This window comes from Macrotis lagotis, chromosome 1, assembly GCF_037893015.1.
Source record: "Macrotis lagotis isolate mMagLag1 chromosome 1, bilby.v1.9.chrom.fasta, whole genome shotgun sequence".
Classification (NCBI taxonomy): Eukaryota; Metazoa; Chordata; class Mammalia; order Peramelemorphia; family Peramelidae; genus Macrotis; species Macrotis lagotis.
The window spans coordinates 347891600-347913426 of record NC_133658.1 but is presented as its reverse complement, the minus strand read 5'-3'; the positions used below and the strand labels follow the sequence as shown (position 1 = coordinate 347913426).

The 21827-nt window shown below is 36.3% G+C and overlaps 1 protein-coding gene across 5 annotated transcripts in view; it reads left to right on the top strand.

Moving 5' to 3' along the window:
- RALGAPB (Ral GTPase activating protein non-catalytic subunit beta) overlaps window positions 1-20667 on the top strand; it is a 102500-nt gene extending 81833 nt beyond the window's left edge. For 4 of the 5 annotated variants that reach the window (XM_074211949.1, XM_074211948.1, XM_074211951.1 and 1 more), the window contains 7 exons: window positions 173-338; window positions 1267-1389; window positions 6387-6523; window positions 7099-7207; window positions 9783-9861; window positions 10917-11068; window positions 11715-20665. In XM_074211949.1, the coding sequence (XP_074068050.1) occupies window positions 173-338; window positions 1267-1389; window positions 6387-6523; window positions 7099-7207; window positions 9783-9861; window positions 10917-11068; window positions 11715-11908 (960 nt within the window). In that variant the 3' untranslated portion in view covers window positions 11909-20665. Of the gene's footprint in view, window positions 1-172; window positions 339-1266; window positions 1390-6386; window positions 6524-7098; window positions 7208-9782; window positions 9862-10916; window positions 11069-11714 lie in introns of all 5 variants that reach the window. The other variant, XM_074211952.1, reaches the window with a different exon arrangement.
- Window positions 20668-21827: the final 1160 nt, after the last annotated feature.

The following is a 21827-nucleotide window of genomic DNA, read 5'->3' as shown; positions in this document are numbered from 1 at the left end:
GCTGTTCTCTTTGAAATAAGAAAGGATATTTAGGATCATTTACTAACATGGTCATGAACTAGTACTAATTACAAGTTACCAAAAAAGGCATCAAATTATTTTTTATTTTTAAATTCAGATTTATTTAATTTATTTCTTCCATTATTATTTCTATTCCTGGTATGTATTTCAGATTCTGAAGAATGCTGAGTCTTCCAAAAACGTTCAACCACATTTCTTAGAATTTTTGTTGTCTCTTGGCTGGTCAGTGGATATAGGCAAGCACCCTGGTTGGACTGGACATGTTTCAACAAGTTGGTCTATTAACACTTACAGTGATACTGACATACCTGAACAAGGTAAAACTTTGCTATTCAACTAAAAAAAAAATTAAGATTTAGAGACATGTCTTTTTTTATTAAAGCTTAATAATGTCCTTTATTCTACTTAACTTGTAATAGGAGAATTAAAATTTTAATTTAGTTTACTAAATTTTCGAGATAACTGGGAAGAAAATGAACAGAAGTCAGTGCTTATCTACTGAAAACAATAATATCTAGAGAATATAGCATGTTCACACATACCTTCCAAAATGGCTTCTCTGACCCCTGCTATATAGCTTGGTTCCTTCCTTCCTCCCTCCCTCCTTCCCTTCCCTTTTTTTTTCCTATTTCCTTTCCCTTCTTCTTTCCTTTTTTTTTTGTTTTGTTTTTGTTTTTGCAAGGCAGTGGGGTTGAGTGATTTGCCCAAGGCCACACAGCTAGGTAATTATTAAGTGTCTGAGGCCAGATTTGAACTCAGGTACTCCTGACTCCAGGGTGAGTGCTCTATCCACTGCGCCACCTAGCTGCCCCTGTGCCACCTAACCACCCCAGCATCACCTAGCCGCTCCCTTCTTTCTTTCTTCCTCTCTCCTTCACTCCTTTTTCCTTCTGCCCTCTTTCTCCCCATTAAGACAGTGGGTATCATAGAGTTAACACCTCTGCCTCTTGCCTCCATCCTACTGTTAGTAAAGGCTTTACTAATTAGGGGCAAGGTACCAAATGGGAAAGTTGCTATAGAAGTTAATAAATTAGGTTTTATAGGAGGTGATGGGAAAACCCTTTTCTAAAATATTTATGCTCTGTTCTGAGACAGAAGCTGAATAAATACTTCTCTTTTAGCACTATACAATGCTGCCTTAGTCTATTTTAATGATTATATAAAATATTATGAAGTTAGATGATTGGCATTCTTCCAAACTTGTTGTATTCTTATTAACAGTGACCCTTGATTTTTTGTTCTTAGAGGAAACAGTTCCATGTGAAGATTGTGGAGCGAGCATTTTCAACGGACAGAAAAAGGTGTTATATTATGCTGATGCCCTTACAGAAATGGCTTTTGTTGTTCCTTCACCTGTGGAATCTTTAAGTAAGAACATTTTCTGTATTCTCTTGCTTCTGTACATTGTTGGATATATAGAGTCCAAAACAGTTGTTTTTCCTCCTGATTTCTTAACAAAGTCCATTTTTATATTTTTAACTGAAATCATCATAACTGTTTACCAGTAGTCACTCCTCACCTTTCTGCTTTAGACTAAATAAGCCTTATTTATAATTGCTTGTGATCAAACCTGTTTTCCAATTTTTCAGGATTTTGCTTAATTCAAGATGGTCCCTTTACCTATTTTTTCACATGGGTTCTTCCATGTTAATAGAGAGCTCAAGAAGTTTTTTGTTCTAATCCCTTGTTTTTGGGCATGGAAATGCCTAGACCATTTAGGACAGGTGTTTTCTGCATAGAATAGAAACTCCATTCCCTCCTTTGCAAGGTTTAGCTGATGTCTCTTTTTTTTTCCTTTTTGGTTTTCTGGGGGGGGGGGTAGGTTTTTGCAAGGCAAATGGGGTTAAGTGGCTTGCCCATGGCCGCACAGCTAGGTAATTATTAAGTGTCTGAGGCCGGATTTGAACTCAGGTACTCCTGACTCCAGAGCCAGTGCTTTATCCACTGCACCACCTAGCTGCCCCTGGATCCCTTTACTTTCCAGGCTTTCTTGGAGACTCCTCTTGAGCCTGCCTTGTGCCAGAACTTTGCATCTGCTCCATGTCTTCTTGCTTCCACCAACTTTTGTCTTTGTGTCTTTGAAGCTTAGCATAGCAGCTAATACAAACTAGTGCTTCATAACCCTGAATCCCCCTCAGACTTTTTCTATTCTAGACTAGTGTAATGATCTTTGGTTCCCTTGGCTTTTTCCCCTCTGTATTATTAGAATATGTAATGGAAATATCACTGGCTTTATACCCTAAAGATTTGGGTTCAAATCCAGACTCCTGTGCATAAGAAAGCAGAAATTAGAATATTCACAAGAATCAACTATCAGGGACAGAAGTGGAGCAAATATGACAGTTTTCTAAGAACACCTTGGTTCTGAAGTGTGCAGCTGCCCCATCAGTTAGTCTGCAGACTTTTGTTAAGAACATCCTGTGTGCCAAATACCATACTGAGCAGAGGGCAGGATACAGACCCTGCTCTCAGGAGTCCTGGTCCAACAAGGGAGACTCCATGCATACGGCTGTAATCAGAGCTTCTCCACCTGGCTAAGGCAGGTGTAGAGAGGCAGGACAGGAGGTGTCTCCCTGGTGAGAGTGTTGTAGTGTAGAAGAAAGAAGCACTTATGACTGTGTGTGATTGCTCAGTAATCTCACCTTGAGACCTTTCTCCTCCATGAATCTTCTCTGGAACCTCGTGCCCTTGCTTGACCTCTTGGACCATGGAATGCCTCCTCCATAAATTGAGGCCAGGATATTCAGCTGATGACATACATTAGCATACCCTTCTCTGCTCCCAGGGTTGCAGGCCTGTCTCATCCGTCCTTCACATGGCTTCCACAGATTTTAAGTTGAAAATCAGATAATATCATTCTCTAGTAGCTGCCTGTTAACTCTGGGATTAAATATCAATGCTGCTTTGTCATTTAAAGAGCTCTACTGCCTATCATTAATCTATTTGCCAGCCTTCTCTTCTCACATGTACATTTCAGTCCAGTCGACTTCCTTACTCTTCCGTTTTATTTGTATCTTTGTATTGACTGAACTCTACCTGAATACGTTCTCTCCTTAGCTCTAATCCTCAGGATTCCTCTAAGTTCGGCTCAGGTACCACCATCCCCCTGAGTCCTTTTCTGGTCCTTTCTATTTTGTGTCTTTTTTATTTTTTTAGTTTTTTTGCAAGGCAAAGGGGGTTAAGTGACTTGCTCAAGGCCACACAGCTAGGTAATTATTAAGTGTCTGAGACCGGGTTTGAATTCAAGTACTCCTGACTCCAGGGTGGGTGCTCTGTCCAATGTGCCACCTAGCCACCCCTTATGTGTCTTTATGTATGTATTATGTACTCATGTTCTTATGTTCATGTATGGAACATGCTGGTCGCGAGCTCCTTGAGTTGGATTTTTTTTTTTTTTGTCTTCCTTTGTCAGTGACTAGCAGAGTTCCTGGAACTTCAGCAGGTACTTAAAAATGCTTGAAGTTCAACAATAGGCTTCTCCTCAATAGCAAGCACTGTGCTAAGTGCTTTTTAAATAAGTCCCTTCCCTCAGGGAGCTCAGTCTAATGGAGGAGACATAATATTTGTCCTTCATTCTCAAAGAAGACCACAACATCAGGAAGATGATGCCATGACAAACACAAGAACTGGATTTGAGTGAGGGGAATGATGTGATAAGTCACCTCCAGTCGCCTCACTTTATTCTCCAGAGCTGTCTGTGTCCAATGGCCAGATATAAATCAAGATGACTGGAGGTAGGCCTGGATGAGGCTATCAGGGTTAAAGTGGCTTACCCAAAGTCACACAACTAGTAAGTGTCAGAGGCTGGATTCATACATCCAATCTCCTGATGCCAAGGCCAGTGCTCTATTCACTGTACCATTATAAACAAGCTATGGATTGGATATAGTCAACTGAAAGAAGGCTTTAGAATTAGGGGGACTCTTAGTAAAGGCCTCTTGTAGAAGATGATTTAGCCAAGGCTCAAAGCAATCCAAGAAAGCCAGAAGGCAAAGATGAGGAAGAGCATTCCAGTCATGGAAGACTGTCCGAATTGGGAGATGATGAGTCTTATTTAAGAAACAACAAGGAAGGATTGAAGAGAATGTGAAAGGGGAGGGGATGAGAAAGGTAGAGTCCAGGTTATGAAGGGCTCTGGAAGCTAGACGATTTTATATTTGATTCTAGAGGTAATGGAGAACTACTGGATTTGATTAAGGTAAGAGGAGGGTGACAGAATTGTACTTTTAGAACAACACCTTGGAGGATAGACTGGAGTGGGGAACAACTTGAGGCAGGCAGACCCACCAATAACTTTTGCAATTGTCCAATCATGAGATGATGAGAGCCTGCACCAGGGTGGTATTTGATATTTATTATTAGCTGTGTGACCTTGGGCAAATAACTTAACTCTAATTGCCTCATATCCTGAACCATCCCTAGTCATCCAGATCTGGCCACTGGATCCAGATGGTTCCAAAGGAGAAAGTGAGGTTAGTGACTTAGAACAGCACCACTTACTCAAATCCGATTCATTTGCTTGTCACCTCCCTAATATGGTTTTCTTCAGAGCAAAGGATAAACATTAGTTATGGGGAGCAGTCAATATTTGAGGATGACTCATAGATTTCCAGCCTGGATGATGGATGACTGGGAAGTTGATGTCATACCCTTAACTGTAATAAGAAATTTAGGGAGAAAAGTGACCGGGGGAAGGGGGTGGGAGGGTTAAGGAAGGGAGGAAGATCAGTTTGGGACATAATAAAACTTCCAAGATATTTACGGGATATGTAGTTCAAAATTTCCAGTAAGTACATGGAGACGGATATCTAGAGAGAGGTTAAGGCTGGGTAGGTAGTAGATTTTAGACTCATTGGCATGTATAATTGACTCTTATCAGAGCTGATAAGATTACTAAATGAAAGAGGGAGAAGAGAAGAGAAGAGGTAGAAAGAACAGTAGATTTGGAGTCAGGAGCCTTGGTCTTAAAAATCTACCTCTTGGGGGCAGCTAGGTGATGCAGTGGATAGAGCACTGGCCCTGGAGTTAGGAGGACCTGAATTCAAATCCAGCCTCAGACACTTAACAATTACCTAGCTGTGTGACCCTTGTCAAGTCACTTAACCCCATTGCCTTGCAAAATTTAAAAAAAAAATTTACCTCTTCCACTTAACTAGCCTGGGTACCCTTTTGGTCATGTTATCTCTAACCTCTTTGTCTTAGCTTTACAGTAGGGATGTCTGTCTGGCTCTACTTTGAGAATCAAATATATAGGAATCAAATCAGAAGATACATAAAGGGTTTTATAAAGCTTAAACTATTATGTCTTTATCATAATTATTAGCTGATTATTTATTAAGTTAGTCTCATTGTCCCACTAGATTGTTCATTGAAGGTAGAAAGAGAGAGTTTTATTGACTACAGAATTCCTGATAGAATTTGTTTCAGATTGAGCAGAGGGAAAAAATCATGAATACTCAATGACCAGAGATAAGAGGGATATATAAGCTCATTTGTGCTTCTCCAGGCTGTCTATTCCAAGAACTACTAACTTGGATAGGGGAGGAGGCTTTTAAAGGGAAAGACAAGCAAGGGAGTGTTGAACTGAGAGAGACAATGGAGGGCTTAGGGAGGATGCACAAGTGTTGGTTAGGGAATCATGTCAGAAATAAGTCAAAGACACCTCATTATTTGAATGACATCCTCTTATCTCAATATTGTTTGAATACCTCGATTCCTTCCATGTCTGGGACATGATTGTTTTTTGACTTGATATTACAGGATACAGGGAGCATGGTATATGGGAAGATTTCTGACCAGATTCAGAGTATGTGAGATAGTTTCTGTCAGCTCAAGGATGGTATAGAATGGTACAAAACCACAACCTTTCCTAGAGATGTGACAAAAGAATAACATTTCTTTAAGTTACACAGGATGGGCTAGTTAACTACTTTCTGGCATAACATTTTTCTCTGCCTAGTATTTCCTCTTCATCATTCCTTCCAGCTGTTAAAATTCTGGGTCACACACCTGTTCCTCTCTTATTCCAATTACTCATTAAATGTGATTTGTATTGAAAAGTCATATATTATGGAATAGTTTTAGCCCTAGTATTTCTGAATATATTTTATAGTTTTTTTAAATAGTAAAATAAGTCTTTGTGTTCCAATATTTTGTGTTCTTTTCAATTCAACAAACATTTACTGCTAATGCCTACTAATAATGTGTAAGATAACTGCACTAGGCATTGAAGATAAAAAGGCTTAATGAATGGGCATTTTTTAAACATTGTTTTGGAAAATTGAATTAATTTCGTCATTGACAAATAATTTTTACCATTTTGGCACAAAAATTAGCAAATTTATAATTATTATTATACTCCACAGCTGATTCAGTGGAAAGTAGCATCTCCGACCAGGAAAGTGATTTAAATATGGATCTTCTACCTGGAATACTAAAACAGCCATCCCTTACACTTGAACTCTTCCCTAATCATACAGACAATCTTAATTCCTCACAGAAGGTAAGGCAATGTATTAATATGTTTTCAAACACTTTTAGTGGTATAGATTTATAAATTCCCAACTAACAGATTTATAACTAATGTCCTGGAATAGTCCTTTTTATCAAATTCTTCCTGCTTCCCTCTCTTCAGTCTGAAACATATGTTTTTCTTCCTGGTTTTCAGCATTAAACAGAGATAATTATACATTTGCTTATCAATAGATTCAGTCTTCTAATTATGTCTTGATTGAGAGCCTGGGATTGGCTATGATTCTTCTCAAATCTTCCTTTTTATAACTCTTTAGGTTTTTTCCTTTAGTCAGCACTTTATATTAATTCTCACTAACATATTTGTGAATTATTTCATTTTAGTTATCTTTATTTGTCATCTCTCCCTAATAGATTACATTCTCCATGACTGTAGTACCATATCTTAGCTTAACTTTGATTTGCCCTAAGGGGGTACATTCTTCTTCTGCACATAGAAGAATAAATCCTAGTAACTACCAGATCACTATTAACAAATTTTACTTTACCAATTAATCAAGGGGTAAACTTCTTTATAATTCATTTTCTTTCCTCTCTCACTTATAGTTAAGCCCTACTTCCCGCCTAAAAAAGTTGCCTCAAGGCCGTACCGTTCCACCTTTGGGACCAGAGACTAGAGTGTCTGTAGTCTGGGTTGAACGTTATGATGATATAGGTAAGAATATCAGATATTTTTTAGAGGCTAAAGGTAACAAAGTAACATTGATAATGATGACTTAGGGAATTTTTTGGTTATATTTTTAAAATTTCTATTAAAGCACTACCTCTTAATGACATATCCTTAGAGAACATAACCTGGGGCAGGTCCTGCCAGCCTGCAGAGGCTCAAAGCAAGATGGTCTAATCCTTGGAAAAACTGTGTCATGGGGGTTGGAGCAATGCACAAAACTATCAACTAAAACTGTACAGGAAATTATAGTAGAGGGAGGATCCTTGATCCAAGATGAATCCTTGAAGAAGTTTTAAAGGCAAATGCCATAAAAATGTTAAAAGACAGAAAATCCTGTTAGAGCGGTTGTGGGAAAGGCAAATACAGTGTTGGTGGAGCTTGTGAAATGGTCTTACTTCTCTAGAGAGTGATTTACAGTTATGCTAAGAAAGTGATTCAAAGTGTCCATACCTACCCTTTTGCTCAGAGATGTACTTCCAAGACATAAATTCCAGTAAAATCAAATTTAGAAAGATCCTAGACATCAAAATATTTGTAGAAATACCTCACGTAGCAACAAAGAATTGGAAACTAGATGTCAGTTGAATGGGAAACGATTAAACAAAATATGGTACAACTGAGTGTCAGGTAGTGTAGACACTAGAGTGCTGATCTTTTGTTGTTGTTGTTGTTGTTTTGTTCTGTTTTGTTTTTGCAAGGCAATGGGGTTAAGTGTCTTACCCATGGTCACACAGCTAAGTAAATTTTAAGTATCTGAAGCTGGATTTGAACTCAGATCCTCCTGACTCCAAGATTGGTGCTCTATCCATTGCACTATCTAACTACCCCATAGAGTTGTGAAAGAGTTAGACTCCACCTCTTCTTTCAGACACTTGTCATTTGACCTCTGTGCCTCAGTTTCCTCATTTTAAAAATGAGAATAATAATGCTGCTTTGAAGTTTATGAGCCTCAAGTGATGAACTCTTATAAAATACTTGGTCAGTCTTAAAATCTTAGTAATGCTAGCTATCATCATCATTATTACTATGTGAATGTAATAGAATATTATGTTTCTATAAGAAAAAATGAATATAAAGACTTCACAGAAGCTTGGGAAGACTTTTTATTTGAACTGATACAGAGTGAAGTAAGCAAAAGCCAGGAAAACCATCTATACTATTTACTACAATGTAGAATGAAAAGAAAAAAAATCAAAACTAAATGCTATGTAAATTAATAATGATCAAACTTGCCCCTCAAGAAGAGAAGAGAAAATACCCCTTTTTTTCCCTTCTTCATAGAGGTGAAAGATTTTAGGGTATCTAATGCTATTTATTTTGACATATTCAGTTAATGTGTTGCTAAGTTTGAACTTTTTTTTCTTCTTTTTTCTTCATTACAAGGAATGACCCCCTGAATAGGAAAGGGTTGTATTTGGAAATTAAAGTAATTTAAGAACAAAATTTTTCATTTTGCCACGATTGATGCTTCAAATAAGATATTGCTGCTGCACTGCAAATGACTACTCAGTCTTTCTTCATAAAGAGAAAGAGAGTAAAGCTTTTATCTACTTTCACCTTCTGGAACCTTTTAAAAATAACTGATGCTTTTTTGTTTTTACATCACCTTCATTTCCACATGTATCCCTTCTGTTCCTTCCCCTACCCAGAAAACCTTCCCTTGAAATAAAGATTAAAAAAGAAATAGTTCGACAAAACTAAGCAGCATCTACCACATCTGACAGTATATGGAGGACTGACTACACTCTTTGTTCCCCTGCCCCTCCAGCCTCTTCAGGGAAGGGAGTCAGGGTCACTTTTTCAACTCTTCTCTGGGGCCAAGCTTGGTAATTATAATTAGTGTTCAGTTTCATTGTGTTCTTTCCATTACATTATCCTCAGTGTGTACGTTGTTTTCTTGGTCCTACATACTTCACTCTTTATCAGTTTACACAAGGCTTCCTTGGGACTTCTTTTTATAAATCTATCTCCTTTTATTAGTTGGGAGGTGAGTCTTGATTAACCAAAACAAGTATTCATGGTAGAATTGAAAGGTTTAGTGTTTTTTTTTTATTTGTAACTACAAATAATTTTTTCCTTAGTTTTTCATATATATATATATATATATATATATATATATATATATATATATGTATGTATATATGTATATATGTATATATGTATATATATAAACTATATAAGAGTGTGACAAATGCCTGTTGGGTCAGATCAGGTCACATTGAGCTTTGTACTCTGTCAAACCATGACCAAGGAATAATTTTATAAGACAATTCAAAAGATGCTCTTAGAGATCTCCAAAGGTTAGATTATCCCATCAGTATCTCTGTCTTGAATAACCCATTTGGAGCCATGAATTGATTAATCTAAGCTTGTCTTGACCTTGCTTGGGAACATTAGAGGTTTTAGTGTTTCATGATTTGAGGGGTTTTTACTGGTCTACATTCTGTTACTGTATATTGTTTAGGGAATTCAGTTTAAAAACATGCTGAATTTTATTCACTTTTGTGTAAGCAGAGATGTAGCAAAATCATAATTATGATCAAATGCTGATTTCTTCTAGAAAACTTTCCCCTTTCGGACTTGATGTCAGAGATCAGCACTGGTGTAGAAACGACTGTAAACAGTAATACTTCTTTGAGGTAGGTCATGTTCACGCAAGAGCCATTCCCTTCTTTGTACTTTTGCTTCCCCTTGTTTTTAAACTGTTCATGTGCTGCAGTGCTTTACAAGAGAAAGTATTGATTTTTTTTTTTTTTTTTTTTTTTGCCAAAAATGGCAATCTGGATTGAAGTATGTTTTGTCCAAATTCTTTTACCTCTTGTTTCTTTGACTCACCCAACTGAAGAAAAGAAAATTGGCTTACTCTACCACAAAATTTTTTTTAGGTGTTTTTTTTTGTTTGTTTAGTTTTTGCAAGGCAGTAGGGTTAAGTGACTTGTTCAAGGCCACACAGCTAGGTAATTATTATGTGTCTGAGGCTGGATTTGAACTCAGGTACTCCTGACTCTAGGGCCAGTGCTCTATCCACTGTGCCACCTAGCCGCCCCTACCACAAAATATCTTGAGCCTTCATATTGATTACATTTCTTCATATAATAAATGTGGTCCTTAAAATGTTCGTGTAAGTTTAATGTAAATCATGTTGTTCTTCTTGTAATAATTTGGGACATAGCTGATGCTTTGACCAAAAAACACTGTCCAAGAAATATTGTGAAGTTTGTCTTTTACCACTTTACACTCCTCCCTCAAGACACCTACCTCATCACTTCAGGGTGGGGGTGCCTTCCCTGCCAGGTTCTTTCCCTTTGTGTTTCCCCAACTCAGGTTGCCATATTTTTTTCCTTTAAATTAAAACTGCAGTTGCTCATTGAAACCTAATCATCCATTTGCTCCCTTCCCTTGAAGGGCCAGATTATTTTTTTTTGTCTTACAATATTAATAAAAGAACTTTAAACAAATCTCCTTTATTCCATGTGAATCAGCTGGTAAGAATGGGAAAAGAGACGAGCTTGCTACTCTGGCAGTAAGTCATGGAAAGTTCTTTTCAATAGGCATGGCCTTCTAATACCTTTTTCACTCCCTGTAGCTAGTCACTGTAATTATGTAAAAATATCAACTCCTTTCTTTAAGCTTACTGGTGACATCCTATTTTTTATCTACTTTAATAAGTTTGTTCCCTTTATCCTTCTTTAAGATCAACAGTCATCATTGAAAAAGAAGTTCCTGTCATTTTCATTCACCCTCTAAAAACTGGATTATTCAGAATAAAAATTCAAGGAGTCACTGGAAAGTTTAACATGGTCATCCCACTGGTGGATGGGATGATTGTCAGCAGGAGAGCACTTGGTAAGATCTTTAAATACTAAGGATAAGAAAGTATGAATTATTTTACCAGGGCACCACTGCATTTTAAAGCTCTAATGTGACTTTAAAAATTGCAACTCAGACTCTTCCTGTCCTCCCCAGTCCCTTATAGCTTTAAGGAAAAACTAAGACCCATGAGGGCAAGGGACTTATTCGAGGTTCTACAAGTTAATTAGTGGCAAAGATTCAAGTGTCTTAGACCCTACCAATTCATTGTTCTTTTTACTACCTTTTTTATATATTATAAAGGTGAAAGTGATCATACTGGGCTTCAGCTATAATTATTTTTTACCACTGATAATAAAAAAGTAAAATGAGAGAGGCATTTAAGCTTAGTATTATGAGTGAAAGTAAGGCAAAATATATCTCAGAAAATATAGCTCTTAAATAAGAATAGTTATACCCCCAGGACTTGATAGGGAAATTTAGAAGATATTTTGATTTCATTATATCCCTTTTAGTTGCTTTTTCTCAGAAGTGCTGCTGTCCTTAGGAGGATGGACAATATCACAGACAGAATTAAATATTGTAGAGGTGCTTAACAAAAATAAAAAATAGTTTAATTCTGATAGTACATGCAGATGATTGATTTTTAATATTTGTTTTTAAAATTCTTTTTGTTTTCAAGGTTTCTTAGTTAGGCAAACGGTAATAAACATTTGTAGAAGAAAGAGACTAGAAAGTGACTTCTACAATCCTCCACATGTGCGACGAAAACAGAAAATTGCAGATATTGTCAATAAATACAGAAATAAGCAGTTGGAGCCAGAATTTTATACTTCACTCTTCCAAGAGGTTGGGCTCAAGAACTACAATTCTTAAACCAAGGTCCTCCAAAGACAATTATTAGATCAGAGATTGGTGGCTACCTGAGGGAACAATGGAAATATGTTACTAGTACTAGTATTGACTGGAGAGAAAAAATACTACTACACCACCAAAAAAAAAAAAGCTTATCTTTCAATCACCAAAACAGAAGAGACACCATTCTAAGTTCAACTTAAGAAGATTTTCTGCTTTCTGGTGAGAGGAGGTCTCCCAAACACAATCATAAGTCCCTTAACAGGGTAGTATAAATTTTATCCAATACAACTTTCTTTTTTAAAATGATAGTTTTACTTAAAATAGTACATTTCGGGAGAATATAAATAACTCTGATAAATGTTCATCAAGAAAAGAAGAATAGCATAAAGTGGTTTATAAATTAAAAGTTGGAGACAGTCTTACACAGCTCACCTTTCCAGGAGGTTCAGTACCAAATTGATTCCTCTCCTAGAATCTCCAAGGACTTCCCCAAATCTAGAGTTGCTTGTGCTGGGGAGAAAAGCAAGAATTCTGGCCTCTTATTCTACCATCAGCTTTACAAAAAGAAGAACCCATAGATATCTCTTGTGCAGATCTTTTTAAAGGATCCAACTTTCAAATATCGATCTTCAAATATCAAAAAGATAGATATGTCAACGTCCTCATCATTCTCCTCATTTATTCAGACCATCTATATAAAAACAACCGCTAATTACTACAGAAGGAGTCCATCCAGAGGGGAGGTTCTGCTTTCTACATTCCTAGCAGTGTAGAAAAAACACCAAATGAAAAACTGACTTAAATCAATGAAACTGTCACTCAACCTGAATCCAGTTCAGCTTAACAGAAAGAAAGAAAGATGTTTGTCAAATACTGGGAAAGGCAGAGATAAGATGTTACAAAATTACTTACTGGTTTCAATAAATTTCAGCTCATAAGTACTGTTGAAAATGATTTGGCTTCATGTATGAACTGTCTTTATATCAGGACCCAACAAGAAAATGTATACAATGAACATCTAGTTAGGAATTTTGAAAATATAAACTAAACTTCACGGATTCAGTTGTATTGCAAAAAGTAATTGCCTATTAGCCAGGAATGTACCCAACTTTTACCTGAATTATTGGGTTCCTTCAGAAATTGTTTCTGTTTGTCATGCGTTCTGTGTTCTAGGCTATGCTATTCTAAAGACATAATACATATTCAAATCCCTACTGTGATTTTAGGCATCCCCTCTACCTGACTTTCACTGTTCTTCCAATGACATAAGGTTTTAGGTGGATCCAAAGTATCCTTATAGTGATTCTTAGAGCAGTGTAAGACAGTATTCTTCCTATTTTTTTCCCTTTATTATTTATTGGAGATTATTTTATCTTCAGGTATTTAAATGACCAATTCAAATTCAGAGAAAATTGATCACACTTTTTTTCCATTGAATTTGTTCATTTTTACATTAGGCATAGTAGGTAGATAATATTCTGTTTGGTTTTATTTCTAGTTTAATTTTTACCACCCACCTTCCCCTGCTCAGTTCAGATCATCTTATTCAATAAGGTATGTGGTTTGCCAACTGTAGGCAGAGATGTGAACTTAACAGCTTTTGTTTTCTAAGTTTGCCCTGCAATGTTTGGGGTTTTTTAAACTCTTCCTTTACATCCAGGTCATTTATTTTTATTCACCCAGTTTACCCCCTCTGGTATAATACAATTCTAATAACTCTTTATTTCTTTTCAAACTAAACAAGAATAAAATTATTTCCAGATTGCTAATGCAGTGGAGGAAATATAATAAATTTTTCCCACCATGAAAATTAAGTGACTGTGTGAAATCTTGATAGGACATCAGGGTTTGCACATTTGCAAGGAAAAACTGACCTTTATCTTTCAGTTTAATCAATCAAGAAGATGGTAGTAATAACTTAAATTTTTTAATCCAAAAATTTTGTTGATTGACTAATAAAGTCTTGCTTATCAATTATTCTTTGAATAAAACTTAATTTTTACAAAAATATTGATGTCAGGAAAAGCTGTATTCATGAAAAAGGAAAATGTTCCTGACTCCTTTTCTTCTTCTTGCTAACATTTCTGGATAATTTTCCCTCTTTAACAAATGAATAAACCTTAAAGAATGCCGTGTGTGTGTGTGTGTGTGTGTGTGTGTGTGTGTGTGTGTGTATACATATATATATATACATATATATGTATGTGTGTGTGTATATATATATACATATATATACACATATATATGTGTGTGTATATATATATATACACACACACACACACACACACATATATATATATATGCTTGCTATTAATGGAAAGAAAACAGTGGACAGTGGGGCTCGGTGATCTCTCTGAAAATCAAAAAAAGCGCAAAAACTGAAACGAATTCTACTTTAGTCCCTAGAAATATGTATGTTGTCTCACATTGCATGACCTCAAGATCAGATAAAAGCTGCAGCCATAGGGGAACTTCTTAACCAAAATTGTTAGACTTATGCAGTGTTGGTTTGAGTGCATGATCACTTAAACTCACCCACTGTGTTACTTTATACAAATCACTCTGGTTAATATGGCCTATGAGAAATCTATTTTAGTCCACATTAAATGGCATGGCCAATGCATGTGCTTGTACTCAGTTGTCACATAAGTCTTTACTATTCCACTATTGAATTTTTCTGCCACTATTGAATTTTTCTGCATATGCTCAATTAACACTTTGGGACATCAAAAGCTACTTCAGTTTACTTCATCTATAATGTATTTGTCTAAAAAATATATTTAGTCACATAAGTGACTTTGCTACAGGTAACTTTAACGGACTATTTGGCTTACACTAGAGGATGAGTATGTCACATGAACAAGAGTTACAAAATTTCAGTTGTAAGGGCAACCACTTTTAACAAGTGCTCATGTACATACACACATTTCTGTTAAGATGTCTTCTGAAATAAACTGCCAAGTTTTTTTCTGTTATCAGCAGCTCTGAAAATGAGTGGATATGACTGATCATCCCCATGCTTTCCCATGCTTCACACCTCTCTTGGCTGCTTATCCTCTTGGTCCATTTTATTTGTTTTTTCCTTCCTTTATTATTCCTAGTTTCTCCTATGTAGGCAGTATAATTATGTAACATTTTTCTTTCTCATCCACTTGTACTTTTTCTGTTCTGAGGAATTGTGTCCATTCTTCTCCTCTTATCCTCTTTCAAGAAATGAAAAATAATAACGGTAAATAATATATGTTGACTATAGGTTGACCAGGATATGAGGCCTTCACAAACTTACCTCTTCTGCATTTGTTGGGAAGTACTTGGTGAATTTCAAGTACCCAAATGCAATAGTATAACAATATTATTGGAAGATTAAATTTTACTCAAAATGGTGAGTATAACTGACCTGGATGGCAGATTATATAATTTTGTGATATCAGAGAATTTGACATTACTTTCCTATTTGGTAATTCAATTTTTCTATTTAAAAACAATTTCAAGTCCCATTTAAGCACTGGATTATACCTTCCTAAACATATTGTTTTGTGCATTTAAACCATCTCAAATGCTTTCTGTACTTAGAGAGCTGCTACAAAGGCAAATCTTAGAAATACCACTTGTAGAAAATTGAAGCAAACAGTTTCTCAGCAGCTCTGCTTCACATGTAATAGTCACTCTCTCAACTTTTATCCCTAATTTTCCTTATTAAATGATAATATAAAGGGTGTTGTTTGAAATTTCACATTTCAAGACTTTCTCTAGAAATAAATGGAGGGCATCTTTCTCAGGCTTTGTAGTTGTGGCTGGCAGTGAGCAAGAGCCATTATTTGCTTGAAATCACAATACAATTTGTATAAACTTATGTATGTTGCCAAGACATGATCTTTTTGTTGTTAATGTATTTTCTGTAAATATTTCTGGCATTAAGTTGTAAAGTAAAGACAACCTGTAAATATGAAGATGTGAACTCTGTTCCCTCCTCTCTAGTATTTTATCTCTTTGTTTAGAGAAGGCACAGAAGCTTGTTTGTATTTATGCCAATTCTTTGTCCAGAAGAAACACATGGAATACTGAATGTAACACATTTAGTCAATTAAATTTTAAGGAGATTCTTATCTAGTGCTCTGTGTGCTTTTGGTTAGAATCTCATTCCTTCTGATTGAGGTCTTTGCATTCCTTGCCTGATCCCAGTGTAGATGGGAGCTTTTTAAGCCAATTTTTGTTCCCTTTGAGCAACAGGATAATGGGCCAACCACTATAGAACTGGAAGAGGAAGAATGTTACAGGGGTCTAAAAACAATTCACTTTTAATCCACCTTTATTTTTAAAACATGGAACCCTCAGAAGGTCTATAAGCTACCAGTGAGGGTTCTGTCCCAAAAGGTGAGAACCACCATGGACAGTGTCAGGTCACACAAGTTCTAGAACAGGAAAATGCCTGTTGTCCTGGTTTTTATTCGGGTGTGGGGAGCACAGGACTGTCACCCCACACGTACTTGGTAAACTTATTTCCATGATCAAATACAGAATGCTCTTAGACCTTCAAAGTTATTTGTAACCTAGCCCCTGCCCAACTTTCCTCTCTTCTTACACTTTCCTCTTACTCTCTCTGGCTGTCCTGTCCCCCATGACAGGAATGCTCTCCTTCCTCTCTTCTACCTACTGATTTCCCTGGCTTTCTTCAGATCTCAAATAATTCTCTTTTTCTGAAAGTCTTCCATAAACCCTCACAATTCCAGTGCCTTCCCTCATTATTTATCTCCTATTTATCTGCTATATAGCTTGTTTGTACATATTTGTTTGCTTATCTCCCCCATTATATAGTAACCATCTTGATGGCAGAGACTGTCAGTTTGTCTCTTTTTCTAGCTCTAGTATACATAGTAGGTACTTAATAAATGTTTCAATTGGAGAGTTTTCATTTACACCAGGGGTAGGGAACTTTTTTCCATAAAGAACCATTTGGATATTTATGATATCATTACATAATTAACTTAAAAATTAGCCTGAGGTATTTAGTCAAATATCTAATTCACCCCTAAAAATCAACCTTTGGTTTCTGTGGCTTACATTCTAGCTTTTAGATACAGATTTTCTTGGTAGAAAGTGGGTCTAGCTGAATCTTGAGAAATTAGTAGACTTGAAACTTAAGCAATACAACCAAGGGGCAGTAGTCATCTCCCTATAATATTCTCTCCCCACCCCATGCTTAAACTTTATTTTGAATTAATACTTGTACCTCCTGTACATTAAGAATTCCCTGTGATGTACCCCCATCCCAGGCCAGCAATGAGAGAGGGTGGGGCCAGAGGTTCTAGGTCAAAGAATGTAAACTCAGTTGGTTATGCATGAAAATGAATGTTTAAGACTGTCTTATCCCAAAAATCCCATGCTGTGACTGGATCTGTTACTGTGCTGTAACTTCCCTACTAGTAATAACCCTCACTTCTCTAACATTATAGGCTTATATAGTACAACAGCCCTTTGAGGCATATTCTACAAGTATTAACCCACTTTACAGATAAGAAAACTGACTTGGGCCAGCTAGGTGGTGCAGTGGATAGGGCACCAGCCCTGGAGTCAGGAGGACCTGAGTTCAAATCCGACCTCAGACACTTAATGATTACTAGCTGTGTGGCCTTGGGCAAGCCAATTAACCCAATCTGCCTTGCAAAAACATAAAAAAAAACTGACTTGAAAAGACTCCTAGTCAGCATCTGAGCCAGCTCTGATGGGCACACACATTTTACACTAGTAGAAAGATGAGTCTTGGAGAGGAGGGTGCCTTACCAATGATTTAACCACTCTCTCAACAGATGGGAGAATGGTTTGGTGATAACTCTTCTTTTCTCCATTCTCCCAAGAAACTAATTGATGCTTAACTCGGGCTGTCTGTGTGTGTGGTGTGTGTGTGTGTGTGTGTGTGTAAGTAATATCTTCTGCCACATTAGTCAACCCAGTGATAGAGTTAATATAGAGTGAGTCAGAAAGTCCCAAATTCAAATCCAGCATCAAATCCTAGCTGGGTGACCCTGAACAAGCTGCTTAACCTGTGTGTGCCTCAGTCTCCTCAATTGTAAAATGTGGATGATAATAGAACCTACTTTATAATTGTTATGGAAATTACATAAGATGTTTGTAAGGTGCTTAGCACCATGCCTTTCATATGGAAGGTATAATAAATGCTTGTCCTCTAAGCTTCTTAGGATTCTAAAGACCATCTCTGTGATGCATCAGGATTGAAAAAAGCATCAAATTCAACCTATGCTTTGCTGGTATCCCTGGTCAAAACATCCCCCCAAAAGCAATCAGCCAACCTCTACTGGAAAATATCCAATGATGGGAATCATACTGCCTCAAAGCAATCCATTCCATTTAAAGGTGCTCTTCTGTCCACTCTTAGTGAGATGTGATCCTTCAGTCATCTTGAGATGTTGTTCGAATGTTGAGAGACCTTCAACATCTCACAAATGTTGCTAAAAACGAGTACATAACCAGAAATTGTTTGTTAAAGGAGTAAGTGACCCCACTTCCCTGTTATCTCCAAATACAACTTCTTTCTGTACCCCCTTGATGTTTCTCTGATCCATCCCTTTCTTCCTATCCACACAGTTACCATCACGAGTCAATCTCTCATAAGCTCTTACCTAAATAATTGTAATAAGCCTTCAAATAGATCTTCCAGCCTTCTACTCTTTCTATATGCCAGACTTTCATCTACACAACTTCCAAAGTCATCTTCCTAAAGCACAAATCTAAACACATTTTTCTTTGCAACTTATTTTTTTAATTACATGTAAAGATAGTTTTCAACATTCATTTTTCTAAGTTTCTGAGTTCCACATTTTTCTCCCTCCCTGCTCCCCTCCCCTTGATAGCGAATAATCTGATATGTTTAACACAGTCATGTTATGAAAGAAGAATCAGAACAAAAAAAGGAAAAAAATAAAACAAATTTTTAAAAGTTAAAATAGTATGTTTTGGGGAGAAGGGAGGAAAGGGATGGTGGTAGAAAAGAATGGAACTCAAAAGCTTAAAAAAGTAATGTTGAAAACTATATTTGAATGAAAGTGGAAAAAAATAACATTTTTAAAGAAAGAAAGTCATATGCTTTTGTCTGCATTTAAACTCCATAGTTCTTTCTCTGGCTGTGAATGGTATTTTTCATCACAAGTCTTTTAGAATTGTCTTTTGATCATTGTACTGCTGAGAAGAGCTAAGTCTGTAATAACTGATCATCAAACAAATTTACTGATAAGGTGTACAGTGTTCCCCTGGTTCTGCTCACTTCCCACATAGCAATTCTTTTAAGTCTTTGCAGGTATTTCTGAATTCTGCCTGCTCTTGATTTCTTAGAGAACAATAGTACTCCCATTACATTTATTCAGCCATTCCCCAATTGAAGGGCATTTCCTCAATTTCCGATTTTTGTTACTACAAAAAGAGCCACTGTGAATATTTTTGTACATATAGGTCTTGTTCCCTTTTTTATGATCTAGTAGTGGAATTGTCGGATCACAGTTTTATAGCCCTGTGGACTATTCTAAATAGTTCTCTAGAATGGTTAGATCCGTTCACAACTCCATTAACAGTGCATTAGTGGGTCTGATCACATTTTAACCACCACTCAAAAACCTGCAGTGTCCCCCATTTCCCTTAGGATAGAACTTTTTAACCTGGATTTAGAACTTTTATTTAAAAAATTTTTTTTATCTATTTCAGCACAATTGGTTTCCTTTGTTAACTCGATGTGTATTATACATTTTAAAACATTCTGAGAAGGGATCCAAAGGCTGATTTAGACAGCCAAAGCTATCCATGACCAAAAAAAAAAAAGTTTAAGAGCTGTTATTGGTAAGTCAGGCTTTTCATTGATTTAGAATTGGAAGGGACCTCAGAAGTCATTTTATTCATACCTTTCCTTTTATGGATAAGGAAACAAGTCCAGATAAAGTGAATAATTTGCATTCATACCAGTAATGAGTTATTATTAGCAGAGATTCACATACAAACTCTCGGTTCACTCATGAGTTTTCCTTCTTTACCATCTAGCTCCAACCTATCCTTCTTGACATAGTTCCCATTACTCTTCTTCCATGAACTCTGCCTTTCGTTCATACTAGATTACTAGTTATTCCTGAACTCATCAATTGGACCCTTAACTAGACATTTACCCAAGCCTGGAGTCCACTCCTTCTTCATCTCTATATTCCACAATCCTTGTCACCATTTTCAAGGTTCACCTTAGTGTCACCTACTTCATGCCTCACCTGATTGCATCAGGAGTTTGTGTAAGTGTAATGACAAAGACTATTTTTTTCCCTTTGTATCCTCAGTTCCCTTTTCACTTCAGTTTTTTTGTCATAAATGATATGTATGGAAAGGACCTGAAAAGTATTACCAAAGATTATGAAATCTTGAGCAAGAAACTGAAGTCCATAGGAGCATAGAAAAACTGGCTGAGGAAGTGACCAGATGATTAAAAAGTTGGTCTCTGAGAAAGGACTTGAACTTTTGGACCACAATTTAAAGTCAAAGAGTGACAGATTCCTGGTCAGGGAAGAATGTTTTACTAGGTCTCTTGCATATCAAACTTTAAGGGATTTTCTAAAAGATGGGAAAGAGAGAAAACATATTTGTCTACAAATGTAGAGAAAGAAAAAAACATGCATATATATATATATGTATATTGCTGTATCTGCATCAAGCTAAAGAACTGGTCTCTAAATTTTATTGATTATGTAACCCATTAGCAATGGGTACTTAGCATACAAACAACTTTATATATTAAAATTTTTTATTCTTGTTTTAAAAAGAGCAGTGTTATGGAATGTCTTTTCTAAATTTTTTTTGGGGGGGGGAACTGTTTAAAGGTCTGGTTCCAAGGTAAGGTTATTTCAGTTTTTATTCAAGTTCAGGTTTTCTCAATTTTAATTTTATTTTTTAAAACCTGGTTTTACTATTATATCTAAAATGATACCTCACAAAGAAAAGTACATACAAATAGAAGTGATTGACCCCACTCAACAAATCATGACATTCATTTTTTCAATTCCACCCACCAATTAATTCAAAGATTGCTGTTAAAAATAATGTAATTTGCTGCTTCCCTGGTGTCAGTAAGTTGTCTTAAAAACCATTTGTACAGTATTGAATGTTTGTACATCTAATGAATGAATTCAAAACCCACTGAAACTTTTTTCAACTTTTTCACATATGCAGAATTTTTGTAAGTGATGTTTTTGGCAACATAATCACTTAAAGATAGAAGCATTTCCAAATAGCTATTTTCAAAAAACTAAACTACAATTTTCTTTTGAAAAGCAGTTATTTTTTTGTTTTTTTTTTAAAAACAAACTAGGAACAGATTAGGTCTACCTTTTTAAAAATTTATATTTACTAGGTAATATGCTACCAGGAGCTACTTGTCATCAGAGAAAGCCAAAACATTTGAAACACTTGTCTTTTTGTAAAAGATACATTTACAGCAGGGCATCTAGGTGGCACAGTGGATAGAGCACCTTGACCTCAGACACTACCTAGCAGTGTAACCTTGGGCAAGTCACTTAACCCCATTGCCTTGCTAAAACCAAAAATACTAAAACAAAAATAAAAAATATATAGCTTATCTTGAAGTCTGACAACTCACTTTGTGACAAGCTAAACAGTTATAAAGTATTGCAAAGATTCTAATATTTAAGGTCATTTTTATTTTATTGTTTAGTCATTTTTCAGTTGTATTTAACTCTTCATGATTCCTTTGGGGGATGTCTTACCAGAGACGTGGAATGATTTGCCATTTCCTTCTCCAGCTTATTTGACAGATAAGGAAACTGAGGCAAACAGGATCAAGTGACTTCCCAGGATCACACAGCTAGTGGGTGTCTGTTACTAGATTTGAAGGCAGGAACATGCGTCTTCCTAGCTCCAGGCCCAGCACTATCAC